The following is a 26,558-nucleotide window of genomic DNA, read 5'->3' on the forward strand; positions in this document are numbered from 1 at the left end:
CCTACGTCGGGCTCCATGCTCAGTGGGGATTCTGTTTGCGATTCTTTCCCCCTCCCCTCCCCCCTCTCGTGCTCGCTCTCTCTGAAATAAATAAATCTTAAAAAAAAAAAAAAAAAGGGAGAGAGAGAAGCTAAGGAACTCAGCGTGACCCAGCCAGCAAGCGGGTGCGCAGGATGGGGCGGTGTGGCTCTCCAGCTGGGATCTCAACCACAGCCTGGCTCCACCTGCCAACAAATTTGTCCAGCACAATATGTGACATACAGGAGCCGTCCAAGGTGAGACTGACCACTTCTAGCAGGAAGGGGAGAAGGGGGAAGGGCTTGGGCCCCGAGGTCACACCCTGCAGGACCAGCAGGAATGCATGTTGGGGTGGGGGGCTCCCGGCAAACACAAAGGAACCAAGTGTAAAACAGCAGAGTGTGTGTTCAGAACTACAAATGGCCCATTATGGCTGGGCCTGTCAGAGTTGAGGACTGAGAGCGGTAACCGAGGGAGGAAAGGAAGGCAGGGCAAAGGCACAAAGGCGCTGCCAAGCTGCCAAGCTGCCAAGCTAAAGGGAGCCCGTGCACAGTCCAAAGCAAAAGAGAGCCACAGTCAGGCAGACATTTTAACAGCCCATCGGGGCAGCAGAGCAGAGGCCAGACTCACGTGCACGACCCCTGGGCAGCCGCGGACTTGAGGCATCGGGAGGGAGGGAACAGCAGCAGCTAACGAGGCTCACTACACAGCAGTTGCTGTTTTACTTGCCTACAAATGTCTAAACTTCAAAACAACCCAAGAGGAAACCGAAGCACCAAGAGTTCCTAGTAACAGCTAGACGTGGAAGGGACAGAGAGCAGCAAGGACCCCCTCCCATACCTGCCTTGGCTGCCCCGCTGCCAGAGAGAGCATCAGCAAGGAAGAAGAGAGCTGAGGCCCAAGATGTGTTTGGTTCCACATGTGGGCTGGGTGTGGAATGAACGGGACGAGGGAGGGGACGGCATCCTTCTCTGTCTGGGAAGGACCACCTGCAGACCGCCAGCTCACATCCCCTCCTTGCCAGGGCCGTTCCCCTCCTCTTCCTCCTTCCTGCTACCCCTTCTAACACCTTACCCTGCATCTTTAAGGATGATCTCCCGAGGATTATCTTCATCTCTGTCCCAGAACTTTTAATTATGAACTTACGTTGTCTGCTAAGTGTGAGAATATAGAGATAAGGTGAATGGACTTAAAGGTCACTGAAATTCAGAGTAATCTTTGAAAAGAATGGGAAACAAAACTGAAAAACATCCATTAAAATAATTTGCAAGAACATAAAGACTTAGGTGAAATAAGAAATCAGGCATCCGTAGTAGCCCCGTGTGGCTCTCTCTCAAACACCTGGCTGCCCGAGTACATTAAAGATCTGTGTCCACCCCAGCCTGGATGTTTGCCTGGTGGTGTGTGTAATGATGAAGAGGTTGTGAGAAAGCTAGAAAAAAACAGAAAGCGAGGTCAGGAAGACACTGACCAGGAGAACCAGGGACAGCGGAGTGGAGACATCACGGTTTCTGGGCTCTGGATGCATGTGTCTGTCATTTCCTGTACCACCAGGCAGGCGGCCTGTCGTGGACTGAGCCAGGGGGAGCAAGGGAGTACGTAAGCACAGAGACAGAAGGCTGTGCTCTCTGAGGGTTCCAGAACTTACAGATTTCAGAAGCAGAACAGCACCAGGCAAGTGGACAGCGAGAGCACAAACATAAAGAACACTGGCGAGGAGCTCAGATGTTTTCGTTGACAGCGGCTGGGTGAGAGCTCCACAAAGCCCACACGGGAGAGGCATGAAAGAATTCTAGAGAGGCTGCTCTCAGATTTTTCGGTCTCAGGATCCTGTACCCACTTAAAAATTATTGAGGAAACCAAAGAAGCATAACCCGCATAAACAAGAGCCACTGGTCTTTACCACACTAGAATAAAACTGAGAATTTTAAAAATATTTAATTCAAAAGTAATGATAAACCTAGTACATGCCAATATAAACAACACTTTTAGGAAAAATATATTTTCTAAGTATATTTAAAAAACAGTTAATGAGAAGAGGGGCAATGTTTTACACTTGTGCAAGTCTCCTTCACGTCTGACTTAACAGAAGATAGCTGAACTCACAAATGCTCTAATGCAGTCTCACCCAGCACGCAGTCTCTGGAGAAAGCCCCACTGTCTACCCATGAGACAATGAAAATGATAAAGGCAAATAATGTCTAAATGTCACTATGGAAATAGTTTTGACCTTTCCACCTCCTAGAAGGACCTCAGGGACTCCCAGGGGTCTCTGGACCACACTTTGCTAACTATGATCTAGAGGAGGGCAGACCATGGTGATCAGGAGAGACAAAAGACAGAGCATGCAGGTAAGCCCCCAGACTGGAAAACCGTGAGGGGAGGTGGGAGAACATCTGCCTCACGTCAGCAGACATAAACATTCAATCAGATGTCACATTCTGCCGGCACTCTTTTTGTTTCATTGCTTGTGGAGGTGGAGGGGTGCGACGTATCAGAATCATGATCTCATTCCCCTAAATTCTGATATAATCTCTCCCTTTACTCCCAAGAGGTGAGAATTCCTGGTATAGAAAACATATTGCTAATAAAAGTATGTTCTGTTAGGTACTGGGGGTAAGAAGAATGATTTACTTACAGAAGCCACCAAATGAAGTGCAGGTAAATTAAGAACCTAACCCCAGAGGGGCACCTGGGTGGCACAGTCGGTTAAGCATCCAACTTGGCTTTGGCTCAGGTCGTGATATCAAGCCCCGCATCGGGCTCCACGCTGGGCACAGAATCTGCTTGAGATTCTCTCTCCCTCTGCCCCTCCCGCTCGTGCTCCCTCTCTCTAAAATAAGTAAATCTTTAAAAAAAAAAAAAAATTACCCAAGATTTAGAATTACAAGTTTTAGCTTCCCAATACAGTGTTCAAACTAAGATTAATTTATATTACTTGTATGCACACCAAATAACAAGGAAGGAAAACAACCCCGAAATAAAAGGGGTGGGACACTGATTGTTTCCCATAGAAAATCCGCACATTGGTACGGCTGGGGAGGAGCTGAGGCTAGTGGCTGGGTGCATGGGCTCTGGTACTGAACAGGTTTGGTTTCAAACTCTGGGCCTGCTGAGGACTAGTTGTATGGACCTGGGGCAGGTGCACGGCTCTCAACCGTGAAGCTGAGAGAACAGGCTTCCAGCACTGGGCAGTCGTGACGACCACATGGGAATTCACTTCAGCATTTGATGTGTATCTGACATAGAATTTGGATTTAATAAATGTTGGCTATTAATGGTAATTTAGCTATTACCACGACTACATTATTGATTAATGTTCTGTTGTCCTTCAGGGAGTTTATACTATTCACCTCTTAACTTTTATCCTTCTCTTTCGTTGGATTTTTTTTTTCAATCCTTTAAGTCTGTTTTCTAAACATTTTAGCGCTCTCGTGTTTAAGAAAAAAGCTTTGCATAGTAATCTAAAAGACAGCTTTCTGATCACTGGAATTTTAAAAGGAAATTGTTCCAACCATAGGAGTTCCAGACAAGAGTTTCCAAAACTCTGAAAGGCAAATTGTGCCTAGCCCATCCCAATCCTCTCTTCTTCCCAAGACAAGTCATGCTAAGGGCACATCCTCTGTAATAACCGCAAGATTAATTTCTAGGCCAGGAAAAGACTTGTAATCCCATCTCTTTCCGGTCTTCATTAAGTGAAAGCTCAGTTTTCACTGTGAAAAACAGATGCCCGCGCTCACCCACCATCATACCCTTTCACCAAAATGCCTGGCCGTGTTCTGGGTCATCAGGTAGGTCTTCTATTACCATCTGTCTATCTTTCCATAAATGCTCGAAATATGAATTATTTAGTAAGCTAGCAACAAGTAGGAGGAGGGCAGTACTTTTTTCCCTATACAAATTATCTAAAAGTATTTTAAAATTCTATTTCTCGTCAATTGACATTAAAACAGCATTTTAGAATCTACATTTATTATGTATTTTAGTAAACATCGACCTGAAGTACAGCACTTACAAAAGTCTGAACAAGTTTAAAGAATGGGAGAGGTTTTAGAGATTAAAATCACTGTTATTCAGGTATTTATTTAAAGGTTAAAGCATTTTTAAAAGACCCCAACACTTCAGTCTAATGAAGACTAACAGAAAGCCAGTCAAAATACAATGACTCAATGGTGCTTGTTACCCTTCCAAAAAATAAATAGGATTTGTATGCTGTCCGGTAAACAGGTGAAAATCTTCTAAAGACCGCAACAACAAATCTTTAAAGGAATGCTGGTAAATAATCTAACAACATACATGAATTCCACAGACTTCCATGCCTGATGGTTACTGGTTCTGTGACTCTGTTCAAGTGAACTGACCTCTGGGACCTTAGGAACACCTCCTAAGCAGGCCTGTTGGGACAGTTAATTGGGATATTTGTAAAAAGCACTCCACAAAGGGACTGGCACCTAGAAGTCCCTCCATCATTTAAATGCCAGAGTCAGAGTCCAAGGGCTCTCTTAAATCATACTGCTTCTAACATTGTGAAGACAAAACTCACACATGTGAACAGGTTACTGTAAGGATACACCACAGATACTTCTATCCATTAGCAAGCCCTAATTTTCCAAAACCATTTCCTCACTTCTTACTCAAAAGTTAAGGAGAAGAAAAAAACAGTCACGAAGTTTTTATTCTCACAAAACTTCGACAAGGACCACATATTTTATGTAAGTGGCATGTGTTATGACATATTACTGAGTGATTTTGCTCATCATCCTAACAGATGGTTATGTGAGTTTTTTAATTTTTCTTTCAACATTCTGGCAAGGATGAAGGTCTTAATGTAAAAGTAAAATTAGTTTCCAGAAGTATCTAAAACCAGAAAATGAGTCCTTACACTTTTCCAGTGAAAACTACTCTTCTTTTTAATTATCACAACTATCCAGTTAAATTTTGATAATATATGAATTGTTATCTTCAAAACAAGAAGGATATATCATTTAATTGGATAATATCACCAAAACTCTTTTGTTTTTTAAGTGATTAATTTGGGGTATTAGTTATTAATCTTGACATTTTTAGACAGACCTGCTGTGGCAGAACCTCATTACACAAGTAATCCTTGCAAACTTCTCTTTACTCTAACACATTCAGATGAACAGCATCACCCAAAGTAACACCTTTATTTACCAAGGGATGTGTGTCAGTCTTATTAGCATCCCTACATTAATATAATCCCCCTACTTTGTATAAAAACCCTTGCTTAATCCTAAGGGAAAAAAAAAAACAAAAAAACTTGCTCAAGGATAACCAAACCCTCCTTAACAGAGAGATCCAGTATACAATTAGAAATAAAATTTAGAATTCAAATACCTCCAAAAGAGACACTATAATTGACTGAATGGCATAAAGGAAACTGAATCATACCCTTTCCGGAGTACAGGGTTTTATGGAATGATGCTATGTCCTCAAGATTTTTCAGAAATACAACGGAACCTAAACATCCTACCGCCAAGTAACAGGTTTTCCTCCCTACGAGAATTGAGAATATTCAAAAACCTTAGATCCTAAGCACAATATGCTACAAGGACACTGCATTTTTTTGGAAAAAGGTATCTGCATCTTTGTTCTAAGGAAGAACGACGAACACGTACAAACCTCTGCCTTTGTTGGGAACCCTGTTGGCTCTCATTCCTTTTTTCTCAATCAATTTAGGGCATTTCTTTTTTAATGACTCATTCTCATAATCATCATGCTTAATGCTTAGAAGTAATCTGCAGAGGTAAAAAGCCTGGGCCCTGGGTAAAGGCAGACACACCTAGTTCCAATCCTAGATCCATCACTTACTAAGCCATGTTTCCCTGTGGGATAGGTCTCCCACGCTACCTCCAAAGGCTATTGCTAGGATTAAGTGCCAATGCATGGGCTTTGCACAGTGACTGATACACAATAATTACAGAAGGATTAACTATTATAAAAATAAGATCACATAAAAAATCGATTTTAGAATTACGGTTTTCCAACTGAAATTCGACTTCTGGCACAGCCATACGAAAAGGGCCTGTACCTTTATCCCCAACCACCACAGGGCTTTCAAACACGGTCCATGGAGAGCATAAGAGAAAAAAATCTAAGAGTTCAGTTTCCTTCCTGCCACATTTTATTCCCTCTCATGGGAGCATGAGATTGTTCTCAGTGAACTTAATATTTTCCCCACAGAGTTCCCGCTGAGCCGCTACCCGCTGCTAATTAACTTCATGAGGACAAATTTTCAAGTGACTTGAGGCTTCTGCCTGCCAGATGGCATTTCCGAGATCATCATTCCTTCCTAGTAGGGTTCGGGCAGTTCCTAATGCCGTTTCTGTCTAGGAATCCATATTGTAGGAGTCTCGTTAGAGCTGGCAGTTAATAAGTGGACGTGACCCTGGGCTACCTGCTCCTCGGGGTCTTCCTGGATGGACATCGAGGCCAGATCAGCTACAGCTGCCTCTTCTTGCCCCAGCCCCACCCCAACACCCAGGACTGCGGCTCTACTGGGAAGAACAAGGAGGAAGTGAGCCGGAAACACAAACAGAACTGCAAGTTATCCCATCAAGCATGCCATTCAAGGCCTATCGCAGGAATGAATGTAAGATTTGGAAATACCAAACCAAAAACATGAAAAAAAAAGACTCAAAAGCAAAAGCCGCAAAATACTCATTCAGAACAGAAAAGATAACCTCACCTACTGAGAGCTTCTATCATCTATATGCTCAACCATGGGATTAAAAAATAAGTAAAAGATCCCTGCCAAGGAGTTCATGTCCTGGGAAGAAGAAAAGATGAATTACGGTGCACGGTGGCCGTGGGTGGGTGATGGCCCAGCTCTAACATGACATCAGGAGGAAAAACAGCAAAATACGTGTAACTAAGAATGACCTCTGAAAGCATCTCATGCAGAATTTGAACACCTCTTCTTCTAGCTGAACACTGTATGCAAACACAAGCACAGCTGGACGCCCCAAGTATGAAGTGGGTGGGCACATGCTCCTTAGCACAGTCACCGGTTTAATCCAATTTAGACCCAAAAAGGTTAAGTGACTTGGCCAAGGTCCCAAAACTAATGAAAATTCAGCAGAGTTTGAATTCAAACCCATATATCCACGACTCCAAACCTCTACTCATCCAGCCAACCACTAAGGCCACCTGGGTGGAAGGCAGAGTTTGCATTCCATCTTCTCCCATGACCTAGCCAGCTGTAATTTCATCATCAATAAAGGAGGCATCTGAGGGGCACCTGGGGGGCTCAGTTGTTAAGTGTCTGCCTTTGGCCCAGGTCATGATCCCAGGGCCCTGGGATCGAGACCCACATCGGGCTCTCTGCTCGGCGGGAAGCCTGCTTCTCCCTCTCCCACTCCCCCTGCTTGTGTTCCCTGTCTTGCTCTCTCTGTCAAATAAACAAAATCTTTAAAAAAAAACAAAGGAGACATCCGAGGAAAGTAGGTGTTAATATTTCTCAATTCTTAAAAACATACATTAGCATAATTTCTCCTTAACACCAAATATCTGTACTCTGTTCCCAACTGTTTTATTCTACTGGACATATAGTAAATGGCTGATACACATACAGCCTGTCCTCATGAAGTTAATTAGCATTCCCAGCTAGACGCTCCCTCCTTCATGCTTCCCCAGCCCTGAGTATATTCTTCTTTTCTAACACTCATCACGGTGTGACTGGTAGTTTGACAGTAAGACAGAGCACGTCCTCATACCCATCACTGGATCCCAGTATTAGCTAACAAATATCTGTTGCATGACTGACTGTCTTAGTATCTCCAACCCAACAGTGCATTTCAGAGGGTGAGGACCACATCTCCATGATCTTTAAGTTTCTGGAAACACTGTGGCACACAAGAAATGTTTGTTCAAACTGGTGGGGAGGCAAGGTGATAGAATGGTAAGTTTAAAACTAATTCCTACCTCTCTGACAATATAACCCCATCCACAGCCTGGCAGCCTGTTGGACAGGTATGATTTTACTGTATATACCTACACCTTTTACATTTTTTATTTAGGTCATCTATTTTGTTGAAAATTACTTGCCAACTTATAATGAAAATAGTTCAGCTTAACTTCTTTAGGCTAAGGGGATTTTCTACTCTTTCTGTTTTAACCATCCCACATTTCTGCTGTTTGTATTTAGATAATGGCAGTTCCTTTGTGCTGTGTTCCAGAAGTCTGAGAATTTTTAGAACTCAAAACAAGTTTTCCCATAGAAAAGTCAGAAAACAAAAAGCTGACATGAAGGGCGCTGAGGTTCCCACGCCCGTCCACAAAGGCTTGTTTTGCACATCTGAGCAGCACAGAGCCCAGCCCCACTGTGCTGCCTTCTCCAGGGAAAAGGCCTTCCTAATTACAGGAGGATGCCCAAAACACATTTCTACTCCTCTTCCTCTTCTGCAGGAGACCCATCCTCCCACTCCCATCCTTTCTGCCCCCCCATTCCACTCTCCCTGGGGACCGAGATCGAGGTAAAGCCCAGCACAGATGTGCAGGTTCGAGAATTAGGTCAGGGACTCTGCTCCAGATAGACGAGGACACGGGGCTACGATAACGGCAGCCCTGAGACGCAGCTCAGGGGCTCTAAAGGAGGCAGGGCCTGGGGCCCTGAAGCAAGAGCTTCAGGAGACGACGGGGAAAGGGCTTGCTGTCATGCGGGAGTCATAGTATCATTCATCCATTCGCTCATTCATTCATTCAACAGACACCTCATGAGAACTCGTAGGTACTGCACTGTATTCCGAAAACACAACAGACACGACATGTCTGCTGTTTTGCCCCCCAAGAAACATTTGACTATATCTGGAAACGTTCACGGTTGTCACAGCTCAGAGGGGGCGGGGGGAGGAGGCGCTACTCGCACCTAGTGGGTGGAGGCCAGGGACGCCACTCACCATCCTACGGTGCACAGGACAGTCCCCACATCAAAGAATGATCCAGCCCAAGATGTCAACAGTGCTGAGGCTGAGAAAGCCTGCTTTAAGTAATTTATGACAGCTCTTCTTGAGAAAATTATCACAATTTAGAATAATTTTTAATGTAACAGAATTATATTTTGACCTAATTCTATTATAGGGAAATCCATATTGATATGGGAATAAAGAGGAACACTTACTTGTGCATGTTCTCCACTCCTATTATGATCATGATACAGTAGGAAATTCCACTTTGTACAAGAAAATGTAAGGCATACCTATAAAAAGTAAGAGCACTGTTAGAGACGGGTACCCACTCACAGACATCAAGATGAGACCACTGAGGCTACAGAGCGCTCATGGATCACACAGAGCACCTCCAGATAAAAGGTAAGGAATCTAACTTCCAGAGCTTAGAATTCTGTGAACACCTTAGAGGGGGTCCCATATCACAAGCCCCAGAAGAGCTGGAAAAGTAAAATGAAACCTCATAAAGGCACACTCAGTGCCCTGACATTCCCCGTCTCCTAGCTACATGGAAGCACTGTGGGGTTATGCGGCTCAAAGATTACAGCTTTTTCCATAACTCAAGGCACAATGAGGAAAAGGAATAATAAATCTGGATTTCAGAATAGTCCTGAGAGAACATTAGTTATTTGTTTACCCAAATACCTAAAACTGTTTCTCACAAAGCAACAAAAAGTACCAAATAATAGTATTGACTGAAAACCAGGTACACCCAAATCTGTTTATTCTGAAAGCATGACGGCTCAAATCAAATGATCTTCTAATTCTTCATTTGCAGTCATCCATCTATAAAACATTCTGGCTGAGGTGACACAGAATTTTCTAATGTTCCAATGAGGCAATCCACCATTAAATGAGAGAACTAATTTATCCATTCATATCACAAAATTCAGGCAAACATGATTAGGATTTCTGGTTTTAAACTCAATCCAAACTATCCCTAAGATTATGCATACATGGGCACACAGACATGAACTCACAATTTCCTTTCCCCTTTGATGGCATGAATAATTTATGAAAAAATTTTCAAACCATTGTACACAATTTAAAATATAAATAAGGATCTTAACCTGTGATTAAAATTACTTTTTAAGCTAGTCATTATAGAGTAACGGGCATCTCCAATGTGGGAAAGTTACTTAAACTTTTGAATACATTTTTCCATAGAAATATTATAAATAAGAAGGAGGCTCTAAGGCAGGCCCACAGAAGAAACTTATTTAACCCATTGAACAGAGGATGTCAGTCCATCTCTCTCTCTCCCTGTCTAACACACACATAACACGCAGGAAAACAATGTCGGCCTGGAATACTACTGTAACTAGAAAGTCATGAGAAAGCAGAAAAACATATATGAGTATAAACTAAAACAGAAGGAAGCTTTAAAAACATGATTAAAACACACTTTTCTAATTAATTATCCACCTCCTATTTGTTGCCAGCATTAACAATTCACTAACAGATTTTTTTTTTTTTTTTTTTTAAAGATTTTATTTATTTATTTGACAGACAGAGACAGCGAGAGAGGGAACACAAGCACGGGGAGTGGGAGAGGGAGAAGCAGGCTTCCCGCCGAGCAGGGAGCCCGATGCGGGGCTCGATCCCAGGACCCTGGGATCATGACCTGAGCCGAAGGCAGACGCTTAACGACTGAGCCACCCAGGCGCCCCTCACTAACAGATTTAATGGGGAAATGATGAAGAGGATTACTAATTGAGAGTAGAACTCATTAAAAGATACTGGTCTTAAAAAATATTTTTTTTGAGGATTCTTGGGGAAATACTTTTCTCCTCTTGTATGAGTAAATTTCCTTGGAACCACAACAACTCTAGAAGCTACAAGTTTTATTTCTCAAACTGTGCCACGGTTCCTTCTAGACTCCCCTGGCACCACCGTTCAGATGATGTGCTTGGCAATCTTGCGGGGTGCGACATCGCACGTTGCCAACCTCCTGTTGTACCAGCCTTTGTCACTGTGACCGTACCAGTCTGTCCATATGAAGCAGATCTGCGTTCACCTCTGCGTCACTGACCTCCATGACAAGCCTCGAGGTGCTTCTCCACTCATTTATGGCACCTGGTGACTTCTTCATAATCCCCCACATGCAGCCACTCCACTTGCTCTCATTAGGAAAAGGAGCAGAACAAATACAGAGGAGCCACATGCTATTCTTCAGGCTTAAGAGAGAATCCGTGCGGGGTGCGGACTGGGGTATCTGGCACACTAAGCACTCAACTATGAAGTATGATCAGTAAAGTAGAAATTCAAGATAGGAGGTATCCTAAAGGTCTTTAATCCAACCCTCATCATTTTAGAGTTGAGGAAACTAAGTCCTAAAATCACATACCTGGTTAGTGCCCTAACTGACATTAAAACTCAAGTGGTTTCCTTCGGGAAACTCACCCAAAGGAAACTCACCCACTGGCTGACTCTTCAAGGGGCAGAGTGGGGCGGGACCCACAGACTGCGCATCACGCCTCTCAAGCCACCCGAGGACTTCGAGAAGAAAGTGATCCTTTATCTCAAAACTTCGGGGTTTTTTTAGATAACACATCTTATTTTGAATTTCAAATCACACTAAACACAGGTATAAATTGTATGTTTAGCAAAAAAGAACTCAAGTTTAAAAAGGTGGAGAAACACCTCCCCGCTTGTTGAATGGATCTGTGTGGAGTGTGTTTTCTGGCAAGCACCATCCTGGGCACTAGGAATAAAGAGTCAGCGGGACACAGTCTCTGTCCGCAGAGAGCTTGCAGTGTAGAGGCAGAGACACACAAATAACAGAGTACGTTAATACTGTGTGGCAAACACTAAAAAAGAGATTGGATACACAGAAAATTTCCAATCTGGACTGCCACCTGGACTTTGGTAATGACAGATGATAATACTGAAAATGGTCTTGACCCTGGGTGACTTTCCAGGTTCATAGTGAGCTGGCTATGGTGCTAGGCTCTTCTCTGTAGTACGACACCTTTCAGCTCTCGCCATGATCACTGACTCCCTTCCACAGATGAGAAGGTAGAGCCAAAAGTGTTGGAAGTCCATGTCCAGAGTAACAGAGCCACCTGCCCAAGAAGCCCCGAGCAGAATCGAGGCTGACTCCAGAGTCCAAGCTCTATTCCACTAGCTTTTACTGTTATCAAAGATAGTTAAATAAATAATTAAAAGTATAAGCAAATTTTGGGGCGCCTGGGTGGCTCAGATGGTTGAGCGTCTGCCTTCGGCTCAGGTCATGATCCTAGAGTCCTGGGATCGAGTCCCGCATCGGGCTCCCTGCTAGGCAGGGAGCCTGCTTCTCCCTCTGCCTCTGCCTCTGCCTCTCTCTCTCTCTCTCTGACTCTCATGAATAAATAAATAAAACATTAAAAAAAAAAAAAGTATAAGCAAATTCTCAGTTAAAACAAACTTGCAGATGATGGTTAAAAAAAAAAAAAGGCCGAGACCAAATAGAAGTAGGTAAAATGATCAATTCTATTTCCAGAGTATGAATATATGTCTTCCGAAAGGGAAGTTGTCAAAATCAATAGCAGACATGACTGCCTTTGAGCCTAAAAAACCAAAGTGCTAAACTGCAAATTGAAAGGACACTCTACTTCCCCTACTCATTCCAATTAGCGAAGAGTTATTTAGACCTGGTACAGAGAAGTAAAAAAAAATTTCTCTTCCCAAAGAAAGGAATAGAAAACGTTTCTTCTTCGAGGAAAAAAAAAAAAAAAAGACCAGAGAACTCTATTTTTAAAAATCCTGGTTCTCACATATGATTTGAAATACTAAGGATTACGTAAGGTCAGGTTCCTCATGGCACTGTGTATAAAGCATCTGAAAAGCCTTCTCAGCAAGAAAACACCTCCTCAGTACAGAGTCCTAAGGAAAGAGAGCATGTTCACCTTCACAGTGCTCTGTGTTGTCCGACTCCAAAAGATATTACTTACATTTCAATTTTCTACTCTGTTTACACTGACCACAACATGAATGGTGTCCCTGGACTTGGCCAATCTGAACTATAAGCCTTCCCCAACCCCTCTTTAAAATGTGTCCCCCAGGGGCACCTGGGTGGTTTAGTCAGTTAAACATCCAACTCTTGATTTTGGCTCAGGTCATGAACTTAGGGTCCTGGGATCAAGCCCCATCTTGGGCTTCCCGCTCAGCAGGGAGATTTCCTAAGGATTCTCTCTCCCTCTCCCTCTGCCCCTTCCCCTGGTCACATGCACACACACGCTCTCTCCAATAAATAAATCTTTAAAAAATATATTAAAGGGGCGCCTGGGTGGCTCGCTCATTAAGCATCTGCCTTCAGCTCAGGTCATGATCCCAGGGTCCTAGGATCTAGCCCCACATCGGGCTCCCTGCTCTGTGGGAAGCCTGCTTCTCCCTCTCCCACTCCCCCTGCTTGTGTTCCCTCTCTCACTGTGTCTCTCTCAGTCAAATAAATAAATAAATAAAATTTTAAAAAATAAAAAATAGAGCGCCTGGGTGGCTCAGTCGGTTAAGTGTCTGCCTTCAGCTCAGTCATGATCCCAGGGTCCTGGGATCAAGTCCTGCGTCGGGCTACTTGCTCAGCGGGAAGTATGCTTCTCCCTCTGCCTCTGCTCCTCCCCCCTGCTTGTGCTCTCTCATGCTCTCACTCTCTCAAATGAATAAATTTAAAAAATCTTCAAAATAGGGGCGCCTGGGTGGCTCAGTTGGTTAAGCGACTGCCTTCGGCTCAGGTCATGATCCTGGAGTCCCGGGATCGAGTCCCGCATCGGGCTCCCTGCTCGGCGGGGAGCCTGCTTCTCCCTCTGACCCTCCCCCATCTCATGTGCTCTCTCTCTCTCATTCTCTCTGTCTCAAATAAATAAATAAAATCTTAAAAAAAAAAAAAAAAAAAAAAAAATCATAAAAAAAAAATCTTCAAAATAAATAAGTAAATAAGTAAAAAATAAAATGTATCCCCTAAATACTGGAGCATTTAAGGTTAAATATGTAGACTGGGATATAATTTTAATTCAGAAAAATAAGTTGGGGAATAAATAAGAATGGTGAATAAATAAGAATGGTGGAATTTTTTAAACTGTTGAAGCTGGGTAATGGGCATATAAAGGTTCATTATTCTCTATACATCTCCATTTGAAAAGTTTCATAATAAAAAAAGTATATATATATGTACACACACAAAAAAAATCACACACACACTACCCCCGGTATGATTTATGAGAAATTTAAATAGAATCACCTGAGAAAACTAGGAAAACTTTGATGCTACAAATCTGCTGTCATCAGAAGGAAGCAGAAAAGACAGTATGTGGGAATTAAGAGAACAGCTCTAAGTCTCAGGACGAGATACCTACAACTGGCCGTGCCTGTCAGAGGACTGGCCGTGCCTATCAGAGGACTGGCCACATGGCAATATGGTAGAGGCTGAATAAATGATCCCTGATTGATTTTTTTCATTGGTTTCTAGGAAACATCTGCAATTGCCAGAGCCAAAAAGTAGATTAAGAAACACCAGTATATCCCAACCCTCACAAGAATCAAAAACAACATGCTCGCACAAACACAGAGGCGATATCAAAGTCCTGCAGATCCTACACCCCACAAGAGGAACTACTAAAGCACAGATCCAGCAAGTGCATCCTCCCCTCTCAGGGAATTTTCATCTCAAACAAGAGTCTACAGAAGAGCAAACCTACAAAGCCTTATCTGTGAGCGTGTTAATAGTACAGCAAATGAGCAAACAGCATACGCTCTCACTTAAAAAGGAAAATTCAGAAGAAATCACAAAGAAGCCCTTCCACTGAGTCTCTGCTGCTTCGCCAAGACTGTGTGCTCTTCTCCTGATTTGCTTCTGTCACCCAACCAGTCACCTGTAACAAACAGGAAGGAGGGTATTTCTGTATTTAGCTTGCCAGGAAGCCCTGCAATTAAGAAGGGAGCTAACTGAAGGGAACACACACACCTGAAGGGTCATAAATAAAGGCTTTCTATCATAAAGAATTCTTCCCCACCAAAAACAAAAAAACCTCTTTTTACTAATGGCAGCATCTAAAAAATGGTAATAGAGTTCTATCACTGGGCTGCACCCAAATGCACAGTAAGAAAATACTACTTTAAGTGGTTTATTTGTCTTGGCATAAAAGATGTGCAAAATAGGTGAAGAGAACTACTCAGGACTAAAGGAAATGTTTGTATGTCTTTTTTCTTCATCTGTCCTATTTCATATATTATAAATAGTAAATTGCCCTCTGAGCCCAAATTGAAGAGACAGAGCCCATTCTCCACACTTGATTTTTTTCTATTAAAAATAAAAATATAAAACTTTACATGTAATAGATAAGAACAAAACCCACATAATGTATCTTTGTACACATTCAATCACAAAGATGTCCAAAGTCTTCATTTAAATATAATTAAAATAATTACTTACCATCCAAAGCAAAAAAGTGCAAGATAAAGGCCCAAAAGGGTAGCAACGACATGTCTTATAAAAGAGCTAGTTTTGCTTGAACGTAGGTAAGTTCGAAACCAAACGGCTGCTAGCAAGGCAAAGAGCTGGCACACTACAAAGTTGACCTGTAAAGAAAAATTAAAATTTCATATTAGCAACACAGACTTGACTCTTTCATTTGATGTCACATTTAAATTCTCCAGACAAAAACACCAAAGGTATATAAAATTAAGATCTTCCAAGCTTACAAGAGAAACAAAAACAAAAGCAAAAATCGGGGCCTTGGCAGGGGTGACAGCTCCGAGTTCTAAGAGACGGGCGGGTGCACGCTGCCTGTACTACAGGGCCAGGCGGCACCCAGCGTGGAAAGGCCTGGAGGGGCACCTGGAAGAACCTGCAGGGCACGGGGATGCAGACACAGAAACAGCACAGGGTGCCCTGTGGTTTAAGGGAAAGACAAAAATGTGTCTTAATGACACAGGCATCCCTCTAACTATTAGAAAAGAACGGCTCTGAGTTTCTCCAAAAGTCCCCTGGGTCAAGATCTGGCCAGGATCCCCGAGGGTCTAGTGGAATGCATCCTCCTCCACGTGGAGTTTGCGGCCACTCCCGGCGGAGGGCGTCAAACCACAACGGCGGGTCTAGAACCACCACTGAGGCACGGCGGGGACCGGCTGCCTCAGCTCTGGGGGATCTCAAGGACTGGTGCAGGAGGCGAATGGATGAATGACAAGAGCGGAAGGAGCCTTCAGAAAGCAATGAGGAAACACATTTACTCTCAAGTCCACCATGTCCGTTTTTAATTTTCTTCATAACTCGCAGAGACCCTGCTCTTAACTGTGGGAATGAGGTGCAGGCTGACATCAGCGCGGCTGCTCTTCTCTCCCCTACTACTTCTGCCCTGGCAAAACGAGGCATAAAAGGCTAAGAAGAAGAATCTCTTTGGTACTTAAAGACACAAGAAAAATCTCCATTTCTTTCTTATGAAATATTTTCTCATAGACTATTAAGGAAAATAGATCTTAAAATCCAAATACAAGAAAAAAATCCATTTGACATGAGGAGCTTGCAAAAAACACAAAACAACAAAATCACTGTTTCAGGCACCTCAATTATGAACAAATCACACTATCCACATGTAGATGCTGCCATAGATCCATAGAGACATTTCTGCCTAAAGACACACACAGTTATGTGCTTTTTCTTGCATCACAAGGAGAAAAACAGTTGCACGTTGTTGTACTTTGTCTAAGGGACCATTGTTCTTTGAAACAGTCAGACTCAATACAAGCAAATTGTCATTCCAACAGGTTCTAAGCACTTCTCCCTCCTAAAGGGTCCTAACAATATTTTCTTAAAGTAAATACATCAGGAAAATAAATATTTTCGATACAAATACTACTCACATCTGCAAAGCTTCATCCAGTTTAAAAACTTCATTTCAAACACCCTTGAGTTCTTCAAAAATGTATAGGGCCTCTACGATGGGCAAAGCGTTAGGAAACCAGAAAATGCACAAGTCCCAGACCTAGCCCTGGAATCTTTAGATGACCCTAGACCCTGGAAACTTTAGAATCTAATGAAAAAAGAAAATAGGTACACAAAGAACTTCAACTCAACTATTAAACGTCTTTTTAAAGGTTCTATGAGAAAGTGTTTTTAAGAACACCGCACCAAAGGAAAACGCATAAAGGATGAATGTCTCAAGGCAGGTGACAGGATTCCCAATCATAGCTGATATCCACAACTATCTGAGGAGTTTCTCCCTGTCTCCCTCCTTCTCTCCCTCCTCCCTTTCTCTTTTCATTAGTGTCTAATATAAAACGAAGTGTGATAATTATCATAGAAGCATTCTTGGGCCACTGACATACAAAATATTGTATCTTTGTAAATACCCATTTCAACACTGTCATCTTACAGATAAAGAAAATGAGATCAGGTCTTACTCCAGACACTGAATCAAAATCTTCGGGGGTAAACCCAAAGGTTGATATAAAAAACAAAAAAGAAAAAACACCCCACATGTCCTGATAATCCTCGAGGTGTAGGAGCCAATAGTGTTGGAAAATTAGGGAAAGGGCATTTTATTTTTTATTTTTTTAAAGATTTTATTTATTTGACAGAGAGAGAGGGAGAGAGCACAAGCAGGCAGAGAGGCAGGCAGAGGGAGAGGGAGAAGCAGACTCTCCACCAAGCAGGGAGCCCGACGCGGGGCTCAATCCCAGGACCCTGGGATCATGACCTGAGCCGAAGGCAGCCGCTTAACTGACTGAGCCACCCAGGCGCCCCGGGAAAGGGCATTTTAAACAAACAAATGACAAAAACAAACAAACAATGTGAAGGAACCACTGAGAAATGAAAATGTGAAGGAGCACAATGTGGACTCCTGGAAGGGGGCGGTCAGAACGGGAGGTGGATTTGGAAAGTGAGGGCTGTGTGTGTCATGCTGAGGAGTTTACAGCTGAGCCCGTAAGAACTGAAAAACCACTGGAAATTTTTAAAATAAAAAAGTGATGTGGTCCACCCTCTGCTTCTGCAAAGGCAGGAACAGAACAAGGACAGGAGGCTGCTGTCAGCCTCCCTGAGCAAGGAGCCTGCAGTTGCAGGGACAGAGAGGAGAGAACCAATTCAAAGGATGCTCAGGCCAGAGGACTGTCAGGTCTGGTCACCAGATGAAGGGATGAGCGAATGTGAAGGGCAACAGGTCGTTAATAAATGATAGCATGGTGAAAAAGGACAATGTGGGGGGAATATCCAGAGCAGATAAGGAAACTCCGTCTTAATGTTTAGGTGACCTGTCTAAATAAATAGCTTAAGAATAATTCATAAATTATCCACTAATAATTTATCCACTAATGGCCAGGACAACTGTGCAGGAGATACAAAGATGCACAAAATGTGGTCCTGCTCCAAAAAAACCAAGAGTGAGTCACAGACACAGAACCAGAGTACAATTTCAGCGCTAAGGCTCAGACCCCAGGAGAAGCCAGAGGAGGAGCACTCCATCCCCCAGACCTGGGGAAGCATCCCCAGGCAGAGCCAGCGTTTGAGCCTTGTGTCTGGGCTGGGAGGATAAGGAACTGGATGGTCAGACAACAGCAGGAACTCTAGGAGGAGGGAGTAGCAGAATTCGTATCCAGAAAAGAAGCTATAGGACACCCAGATGCGGAAGTCCACACTACTACCTTACATACACACCCAAATGTTCAAATAACTGTTCTGAAAGGTCTTAAAGGTAAAACTTTGCCAAACTGAAACCATATCTCAGTCATTCTTTCATGGGTGGGGTAGGGCTGGGGAGGCCAAAGATTACCAGAGAGGGAGAGAGCAAGAAAGAAGGAACACACCTACGCTATCTGGAGATACATCATGTCCTGGGTACTTGGCACTGGTTATCACATTTAATCCCCAGAACAAGGTGCCATTTCCCCATTTTACTCAGCCAACTCCAGGTCACTTATAATAACAGGTATCCAAGTCCGACTGGTTCTAGGCTGATCAAGGGCTGCCTCTCTACTTCTAGAGAACGTCTGAAGGTCAAACCTGATTGCTGCAGACAAGACTTTTAGAAAGGATGCTATCTGCACAACACTGCCACCCTATTTAACAGAACAGCAACCACTGGTCACGTCCCATTGCTAATAAACACAATAACAAAGATCCTACGTGGAGTTCACGTACATTTGTTTTGACTTGTTACAGGTCAACCCTTTCTACAAGCTTTCTTTTAGATGGAAAGAAATTTAGACTAAGATGACTTAATGTTCTTTTTTCAAAGCTGTTTTGTTGAAAATATATACACATGACCTGATGTGCCTTCAAAGAAACTGCCCCCAGTAATTTGGGAGTGGGGGAGGGGGAGGGCAGGCAGGGTACAGGAAGGAAGAAAGAAGTAAAATTGGAAAACCTTAGCTAATTTAAGAATTACTGGTAACAGTAAAAAAAGCTGCACAGAAAAGTCCTTATAAAAGCAACAGTTGTAGACATATCAGAGGATGTTCTTTAAGGAGCATGTTTTGCATGAGCTGGTGAGAGAAGTATTTTCTTCAACACCAAATGACGTGGCTTGATCTCACAATTAAGTCAGTGTCTAGGCACTCAGGTTAAAAGCCTACTACTCAGTAATTTATGACACTCCAGTGTAACAGCAACAAGATTAATTATTTTTTAAGGACATTCAAAGAAATACTGAAATACTTAATATCCAAAATAAATCTGCAAGCGCATTTAGGGAGAGAAGGATCCAAGATAGTGACCTAGGAGGCTCCTGAATTCACCTCTTCCAAAGGACACACCACAACTCAGAATCCACAGAGTGATCTGTAACTATGGGAGGCGCTGGATGGAAACTACCTTACTGTGGTGATCATTTTACAATATGCTCACATACCAAATCATTATGTTGTACCCCTTAAACTCATACAATCAAATATATCACTTACATCTCAGTAAAACTGGGGAGGAAAAGTATTTAGGTAGTTTAAAAGCTATTTCAAAGATTAATTAATGTGAATAGGTAAAGGACTCTTCTTCTAGAAAGACTAAAATCACACCCCATTTCATCAGCTCTGCTGCTAACACCTGCCTGCATTTTTACTGTGGGCCAGGGGTGAGCAGGCCCCTCTCAGGTCTCCACCTGACCAACGGTTGCTTGCAGTGCCCTTGAAATCCACGGCCAGGGCATGCTCAGGCCCCACTTCCATGGGCTGCTCCCCGTGAGTGGGTGTGGCAGGAAAAGAAGGTAGGCCCGTTTCCAGGACACTGGAGACTGGCTTTGCGGACCCCATCCACAGGCCTCAGACCTGCAGGCGGCTGGCTCTACCACCTTCTTCCAGGCCCTTCCAGCTTTCTGTCCCAAGTACTTCCCCAGGTCGATTGCATCGAACTGCTCCTCGAGGACCCAAACTAACACAACCATTCTAAGCCCTTTACAATTATCAACTTAATCCCCACACAAACCGTCTAAGTTGTGCTCTACTCTCTGTTTTAGAGATGAAGAAACCAAGAAACCAATGTATTGCCTCCTACACTTAAAAACAAATTCCAGATAAATTAACAGTCCGTACTCAGCTGTGGTGGTCATTCATGCTATTCACCTACCGCTGCTTCTCCTCTCCTGGGCAGAGGAAGAATGAATTTCCTGACTCCCTGCCATGACGAGCCTCGGCCAGTGAGCTGTGAGCAGAGTGATGTGCGTCACCCCTTAATCACCAGAACCAGAACCTTCAGACTTCAGAGTTGTCTTCCCATCTGCAATGTTCCAGAAACGACGAGCAAAGCCCCCCTGCCAACTTGTAATTAGACAAGTAGCACGACAGACCTTTGTTGTTCTAAGCCTGTGAGATTTAGAGATAGTTTGTCACCCCCGCATAATCTAGCTTATTCTGACTTACTATGATAACTAAAATTATGTATGTCCTAGACAAGAATGTAAGAGATTACATAAGCTTATTGAGTAATATAAATAACATAATAAATAATATTAATTTTACATAATAAACAGATTTACTACACAAAAGTTGAAGACCTCTACACAACAAAAGAATACTAAAATAATGTTATAAGTAACAGTCCGGAAGGAAAAAATGCGTACATGAGATACATGACAAAGGGTTTTAATATTCAAAATGTAGAAACAACTAAAAGTCAATAGGAAAAAACATAATTAAAAAATAGGAAGGGGCGCCTGGGTGGCTCAGTCAGTTTTGCATCTGCCTTCAGCTCAGGTCATGATCTCCGGGTCCTGGAATCGAGTCCCACGCTTCTCCTTCTGCCCCTCCTCCCATTCATTCTCTCAATCACTTTCTCTCCCTCTCTCAAATAAATAAAATCTTTTAAAAAATTTTTAAAAAATAAAATGTGGTTAAAAGAATGCATACATCTGTATGTTTTGACATGAAAGATCACCAAGATATTCTAGTAAGTGAAAAGCACAAGCTGCAGAACAGAAGAAAAACCCAAACTACGTATATATTCCTTCATTATATATATATTTACTGTACTAATTACGAACCTGCCATGCACCCACAATGTGCTAGACATTAGCATGGTCTCCACATAATCTCTTCATGAACGCCGCACGTCCCTACTTGTCAGTGCTCCACAAACAGCAGGTGAGCTCTAGGCACAGGCCATGTGCTTGGCAGGCCAACTTCAGGTAACCCTCGGGACCACCCTGGGGACGCAGCTCTGTGCTGCTCACCACACGCTGCCCTGCTTCCCTGTGCACATGCACAGAACCAGACATCAAACTATCAGACTGGTCACCCCTGAGAAGGAGGTCATGGAGAAGAAGCAGACTTGAAATATTTCCAATGCTGGATGTAGTGAAACCCCCTATGCAAACCCCTCCCATTTCCCCCACAAAAGGAATAACTACTAGCCTAAAGTTGTAGTACTCTCATAAGTATTTTCAAACCTTTTCCACCTGTGTAATTTTATCCTCACAATATTCATGTGACCTAAATGTTATCTCTACTTTAAAGGAAACAGCAAGCATGGAAGATTTGGGATCCAGACCTTGTGACTCTGTCTTAGGCTTTTTCTTTTAGTTCCAAAGTTGAACCTGATCCTACCATTTTCTCATTTTTACCAAGGGTGCCTACACTTTAACTAACGTGTAGCTAAGAAAATGTTATGCTTCAAATTTCCTCCCTCTCCTGGAACACGAGGAGGGGATTTCGGAAGTGTTCAAAATGCATATCAAGTTATACACTCATCATTGTGCAATTTTCTGAACAGATCTGTGCTATCAAATAGGAGCTCACCAGCCACATGTGACTATGAGCTCTTTCATGTGGTTACTCAAAATCAAGATATCAAATACACACCAGACTTCAATGACCTAGTACGAAAAAGAATGTAAAATTACCTCATTAATAATTTTTATATTGATTACATACTGAAATATTTTGAACATACTAAGTTAAATAAAATATTTTATGAGCATTAATTTCACCTGTTCCTTTTTACTTTTTTAATATGTCTACTAGAAAACTTAAAATTATATATATGGTTAACATTTGTGGATCACATTGTATTTTTATTGGACAGCCACAGGCAAATCTGATATACTTTTTTAATTTAAATTCCAGCATAGTTAACATACGGTGTCATATTAGTTTCCGGTGTACAATATAGTGATACAAGTCTATACACTGCTCAGCTCATCATGATAAATGCACTCCTAATCCCCATCATCTATTTCACCCATCCCCCTCCACCTCCCTTCTAGTAACTCTCAGTTTGTTCTCTATAGTCAAGAGTCTGTTTTTTGGTTTGTCTTTTTCTTTGTTCATTTGTTTTGTTTCTTCAATTCCACATGAGTGAAATCACATGGTATTTGTCTTTCTCCGACTGACTTATTTCACTTAGCATTATACCCTCTAGATCCATCCATGTTGTTGAAATGGAAGATTTCATTCTCTGTTATGGTTGAGTAATATTCCATTGTATATACGTACCACATTTTCTTTATCCATTCATCAGTCGATGGCTACTTGGGCTGCTTCCATAGGTTTGGCTATTATAAATAATACTGCAATAAACATAGGAGTGCGTGATCTTTTCAAAATAGTATTTTTGTATTCTTTGGGTAAATACACCATGGTGTAATTATGGGATCATAGTATAGCTCTATTTTTAACTTTCTGAGGAACCTCCAGACTGTTCTCCAGAGTGGCTGCACCAGCTTGCATTCCCACCAACAGTGGAGGAGGGTTCCCCTTTCTCCGCATCCTCACCAACATTTGTTGTTTCTAATATACTTTATTTTAAAAGCTTAAAAATGTTCCCCCTCCAGTGAAAAAATGTGTGAACTGCTACACGTGCCCAAGAACATTTTGTCAATTACCACTACATCAGAACTAAGCATTCTATAAACCAACAATTGACTTATTTTAGAGTAAAAATAGAATTTAAAAAAAAGTTTAGAGTAAAAAAACCTAAACCTTGAGGCAGCTCAAGAGGAGTACAATCCTCAACATATTAACAAAAGTGGCCCAAAATATCAATTCCTACCTCCATATCTCTTATCAAGGGAATACAAAATCTGTTTTAATGTTACTTTTCTATAGTATTACTGGCTTTTAGATAGTACATTTACATTCTCAGCCAGTGTCTTGCAAGGTAAACAGCCAGGCTTTGGGAGACCCCACACTGCTGGGGTGGGAAGTGAGGCACGCAGCCTAGAACCAAGGAAAAAAGGCTTCTCAAGGCCCCACAGACAGAACAACCTTTAACATCATCGGCACTGTGCTCAAATCTACCTGTGTAAATCCAGCTGTGTAAGCATCACCCAGACAGCTAGTTTGAAATGGATACTTGCCCCAAAGGTTTTATTCCCCAAGCCTAAACCAGGACCTGAATTTTTTTTTAATTCCCCAGGCAAAACCTGTGTGTAGCTATGTTTGGGAAACATGTCCTCATCAACCAACCTCAAATCCAAGTAGATATGATGGGCGACAAAGGCAAGGCATAAAAACACTTTTTAAATCTTTAGGAAATAATATAAATTAAACCCATATAAAATACCATTAAATACCCACCAGTTTTGCCAAAATTTTAAGTCTGACAACACCAAGCATAGACTACAGTGTGGACAATGGGACCTCATACAAGGCTAACACAACTACTTTGGAAAACAACTGCATTCTCTTACAGGACTGAAACTATTCATACCTTATGACTCAGCCACTTCACTACTTAGAGGTATAATATGGGGACCACGAGACATGTACAAGAATATTCAAAACAGTGTGATTCACAATAGCCAAATGCTAGAAAAAACCCAATGCCCATTAACAGTAAAATGGTTAGGGGCACCTGGGTGCCTCAGTCTGTTGAGCATCCAACTCTTGATTTCAGCTCAGGTCATGATCTCAGGGTCGTGAGATCCAGCCTCAAGTCAGGCTCCTTGCTGGTGCTGGGCGTGGAGACTGCTTAAGATTATTTTCTCTCCTTTCCCCTCTATTCCTCCGCTTCCCCTCACCTCTGTCTCTCTCAAAAAACAAACAGTAAAATAGCTAAATTGTGGTATATTTTTACAACAGGAAACTACACAGAACAATGAAAATGAAAGAATTATACATTTTTTCACAACATGGATTAAATTCAACACACAATGCTGTACAGAAGAAACCACACATCTCTTGAATTCATTCAGAGGAATACAAACAACATAAAAACATATATTAATAAAAAGCTCCAAAAAACAAGCAACAACCCACACTGTTTGGAGATGTCTACCTGAGCGGTAAAGCTATAAAGAAGAGCATGAAATGATTATCACTGAAGTGATAACTGCGGAGGAAGGGATCAGGTTACAATGAGGAACATCCAGGGGGGTAATATTCTATTTCCTTCCCCAGGTGGTTACAGAGATACTGACTTTTTAATTGTTAAACTTTATGCATTAGCTATGGTAACATTAGGTGCTGTAATAAACAGACACCCAAAAATATGTAATGGCCCCAACAAAACTGGGGTTCATGTAACAGCCTGAAGCGGATATTCCCCAGCCAGTGGGCAGCCTCCCTTAGCGGCTGATTCAGGGGTCCCTGCTCCCTCCATTCTGGGGTGCCATCATCCAGAACCCCACCATTGCTTCATCCAGCCACAAGAAGGGAAACATGAGAGCATGGGAAAGGCACACCTGTTCCTAAAGAGCCCCAGCCTGAAAATGGGCCACGGATCGCCGTGGGCAGAGCCGCTAACAGAGCCCCAGCACCCTGCGAGGCCGCCTGGGCCCTGCGCTCGGGCTGCGAACCAGGACAGGCAGAACGCTGACTCCCGCCGAGAGCTCGGTGGCCTCCGCCGCACTTCTGCTGTTTCATACTTTCCTACACGGGTGTTACATTTCACAATTAAAAAGGGAAAATGAAAAACTACAGCTCTATCTCTCCAAGTGGTCATGAGTCTGCCCCAAGGAAGAAATTCAAAATGTCGTTCTCCACACGCAATTAAATTAGGAAGGCAAGGCATGAAACCGAGAGTATTAAATTGTTACGTGTGTATCTACACCTTACGCTTATTATGAATGTTGAAACCCATCAAAATCTTAAAATTAGAGGTGTCCTAAAAGACCAGCCAGTCCAGCCCCCAGTCTATAGAGTGTTTCCCTCAGAAACTGCCTGGATATAGTTGGTCATCCATCTTCTGACTTCCAGAGACAGGACGCTCACTACTTCGCAAGCCAATTTGTTCCATTGTTGGAAATCACTAAATTTTCAGAAGTTCTTCCTGACAGAGACCTGAACTCTTCCTCTGAGAAGTCCTCCTTGCTTCTGCTGGCCTGTCCCCATCCAGGTCAAGTCACGTGTCCCTCTGTGGTCCCCCAGCACCTACACACACTCCGTGGCTTGTCTACCGTGTGTGCTCCTCCACACTCCCCAGATGGGGCAGAGAATCTGGTACACAGTAAACAAACTTTTTTTTTTTTTTTTTAAGAAATTGGCCTATTTTGTGTCTTTTAGAAAGACACAAAATAAGCCTAATTAGCTTTCCACAAGGATAACCCCTTTGAAGATGCACAAACTCCTTTCCACAGTAAGCCACAGAAACGCAACAAATGCTATTTGGAGAAGAGCATTCCAGACTTTTTACCAACTTTGTCCAATACACTACTCAAATAAAGAAAACCAGGTATTTCTCTGCTTTTGATATAACAATTCCTGAATCCTACAACACCAATATACGGCTTTCTTAAAGTCACAGTATGACGCTTTGTCAACTAAATTTTAGAAGACAAAATACTGCTTAGGATTTTATCACTTGCTCTGACACCCACCAGAAAAGTTGTCACTAAAAAGAATTCCAAATAAAAAGTTCTAAAGAAATATAAGTGGGGGAAAAAAAGACTGAAGAAACAAAGTTTAGCTTAGTCCAGTATTTTCTTTGAAGAACAGGTTGAGAGTTCAATCCTCATTTCAAATGCAGCCATTCTCAGGGAGTGGGGAATTAGAACTTTCTACACACTCTCAACACTAATGACTTTTAAATATCCAAATTAAAGTCAAGAATTATATAATATCTCAACAGTACTGACATATACATCTCAAAACAAACTTTAATAGACTCTTATTTTTCTTTATAAAATTTAGCTAATAATCTTTTTAGTCCTAAGTATTAAATACCATTCCTCCTCACAA

General features: G+C 42.4%; 1 protein-coding gene across 4 annotated transcripts in view; it reads right to left on the minus strand.

The window, feature by feature from the left end:
- MBOAT2 (membrane bound glycerophospholipid O-acyltransferase 2) overlaps positions 1-26,558 on the minus strand; it is a 115,562-nt gene that overhangs the window by 53,793 nt on the left and 35,211 nt on the right. For 2 of the 4 annotated variants that reach the window (XM_078055941.1, XM_078055940.1), the window contains exons 2-3: positions 15,391-15,536; positions 9,158-9,235 (exon numbers count right to left, since the gene is read on the minus strand). The exons of 1 other annotated variant lie outside the window; for it this stretch is intronic. In XM_078055941.1, the coding sequence (XP_077912067.1) occupies positions 9,158-9,235; positions 15,391-15,536 (224 nt within the window). Of the gene's footprint in view, positions 1-9,157; positions 9,236-15,390; positions 15,537-26,558 lie in introns of those variants that run through there. One more of the 4 variants, XM_036067846.2, reaches the window with a different exon arrangement.

The sequence above is a fragment of the Halichoerus grypus genome, chromosome 10 (assembly GCF_964656455.1).
Source record: "Halichoerus grypus chromosome 10, mHalGry1.hap1.1, whole genome shotgun sequence".
Classification (NCBI taxonomy): Eukaryota; Metazoa; Chordata; class Mammalia; order Carnivora; family Phocidae; genus Halichoerus; species Halichoerus grypus.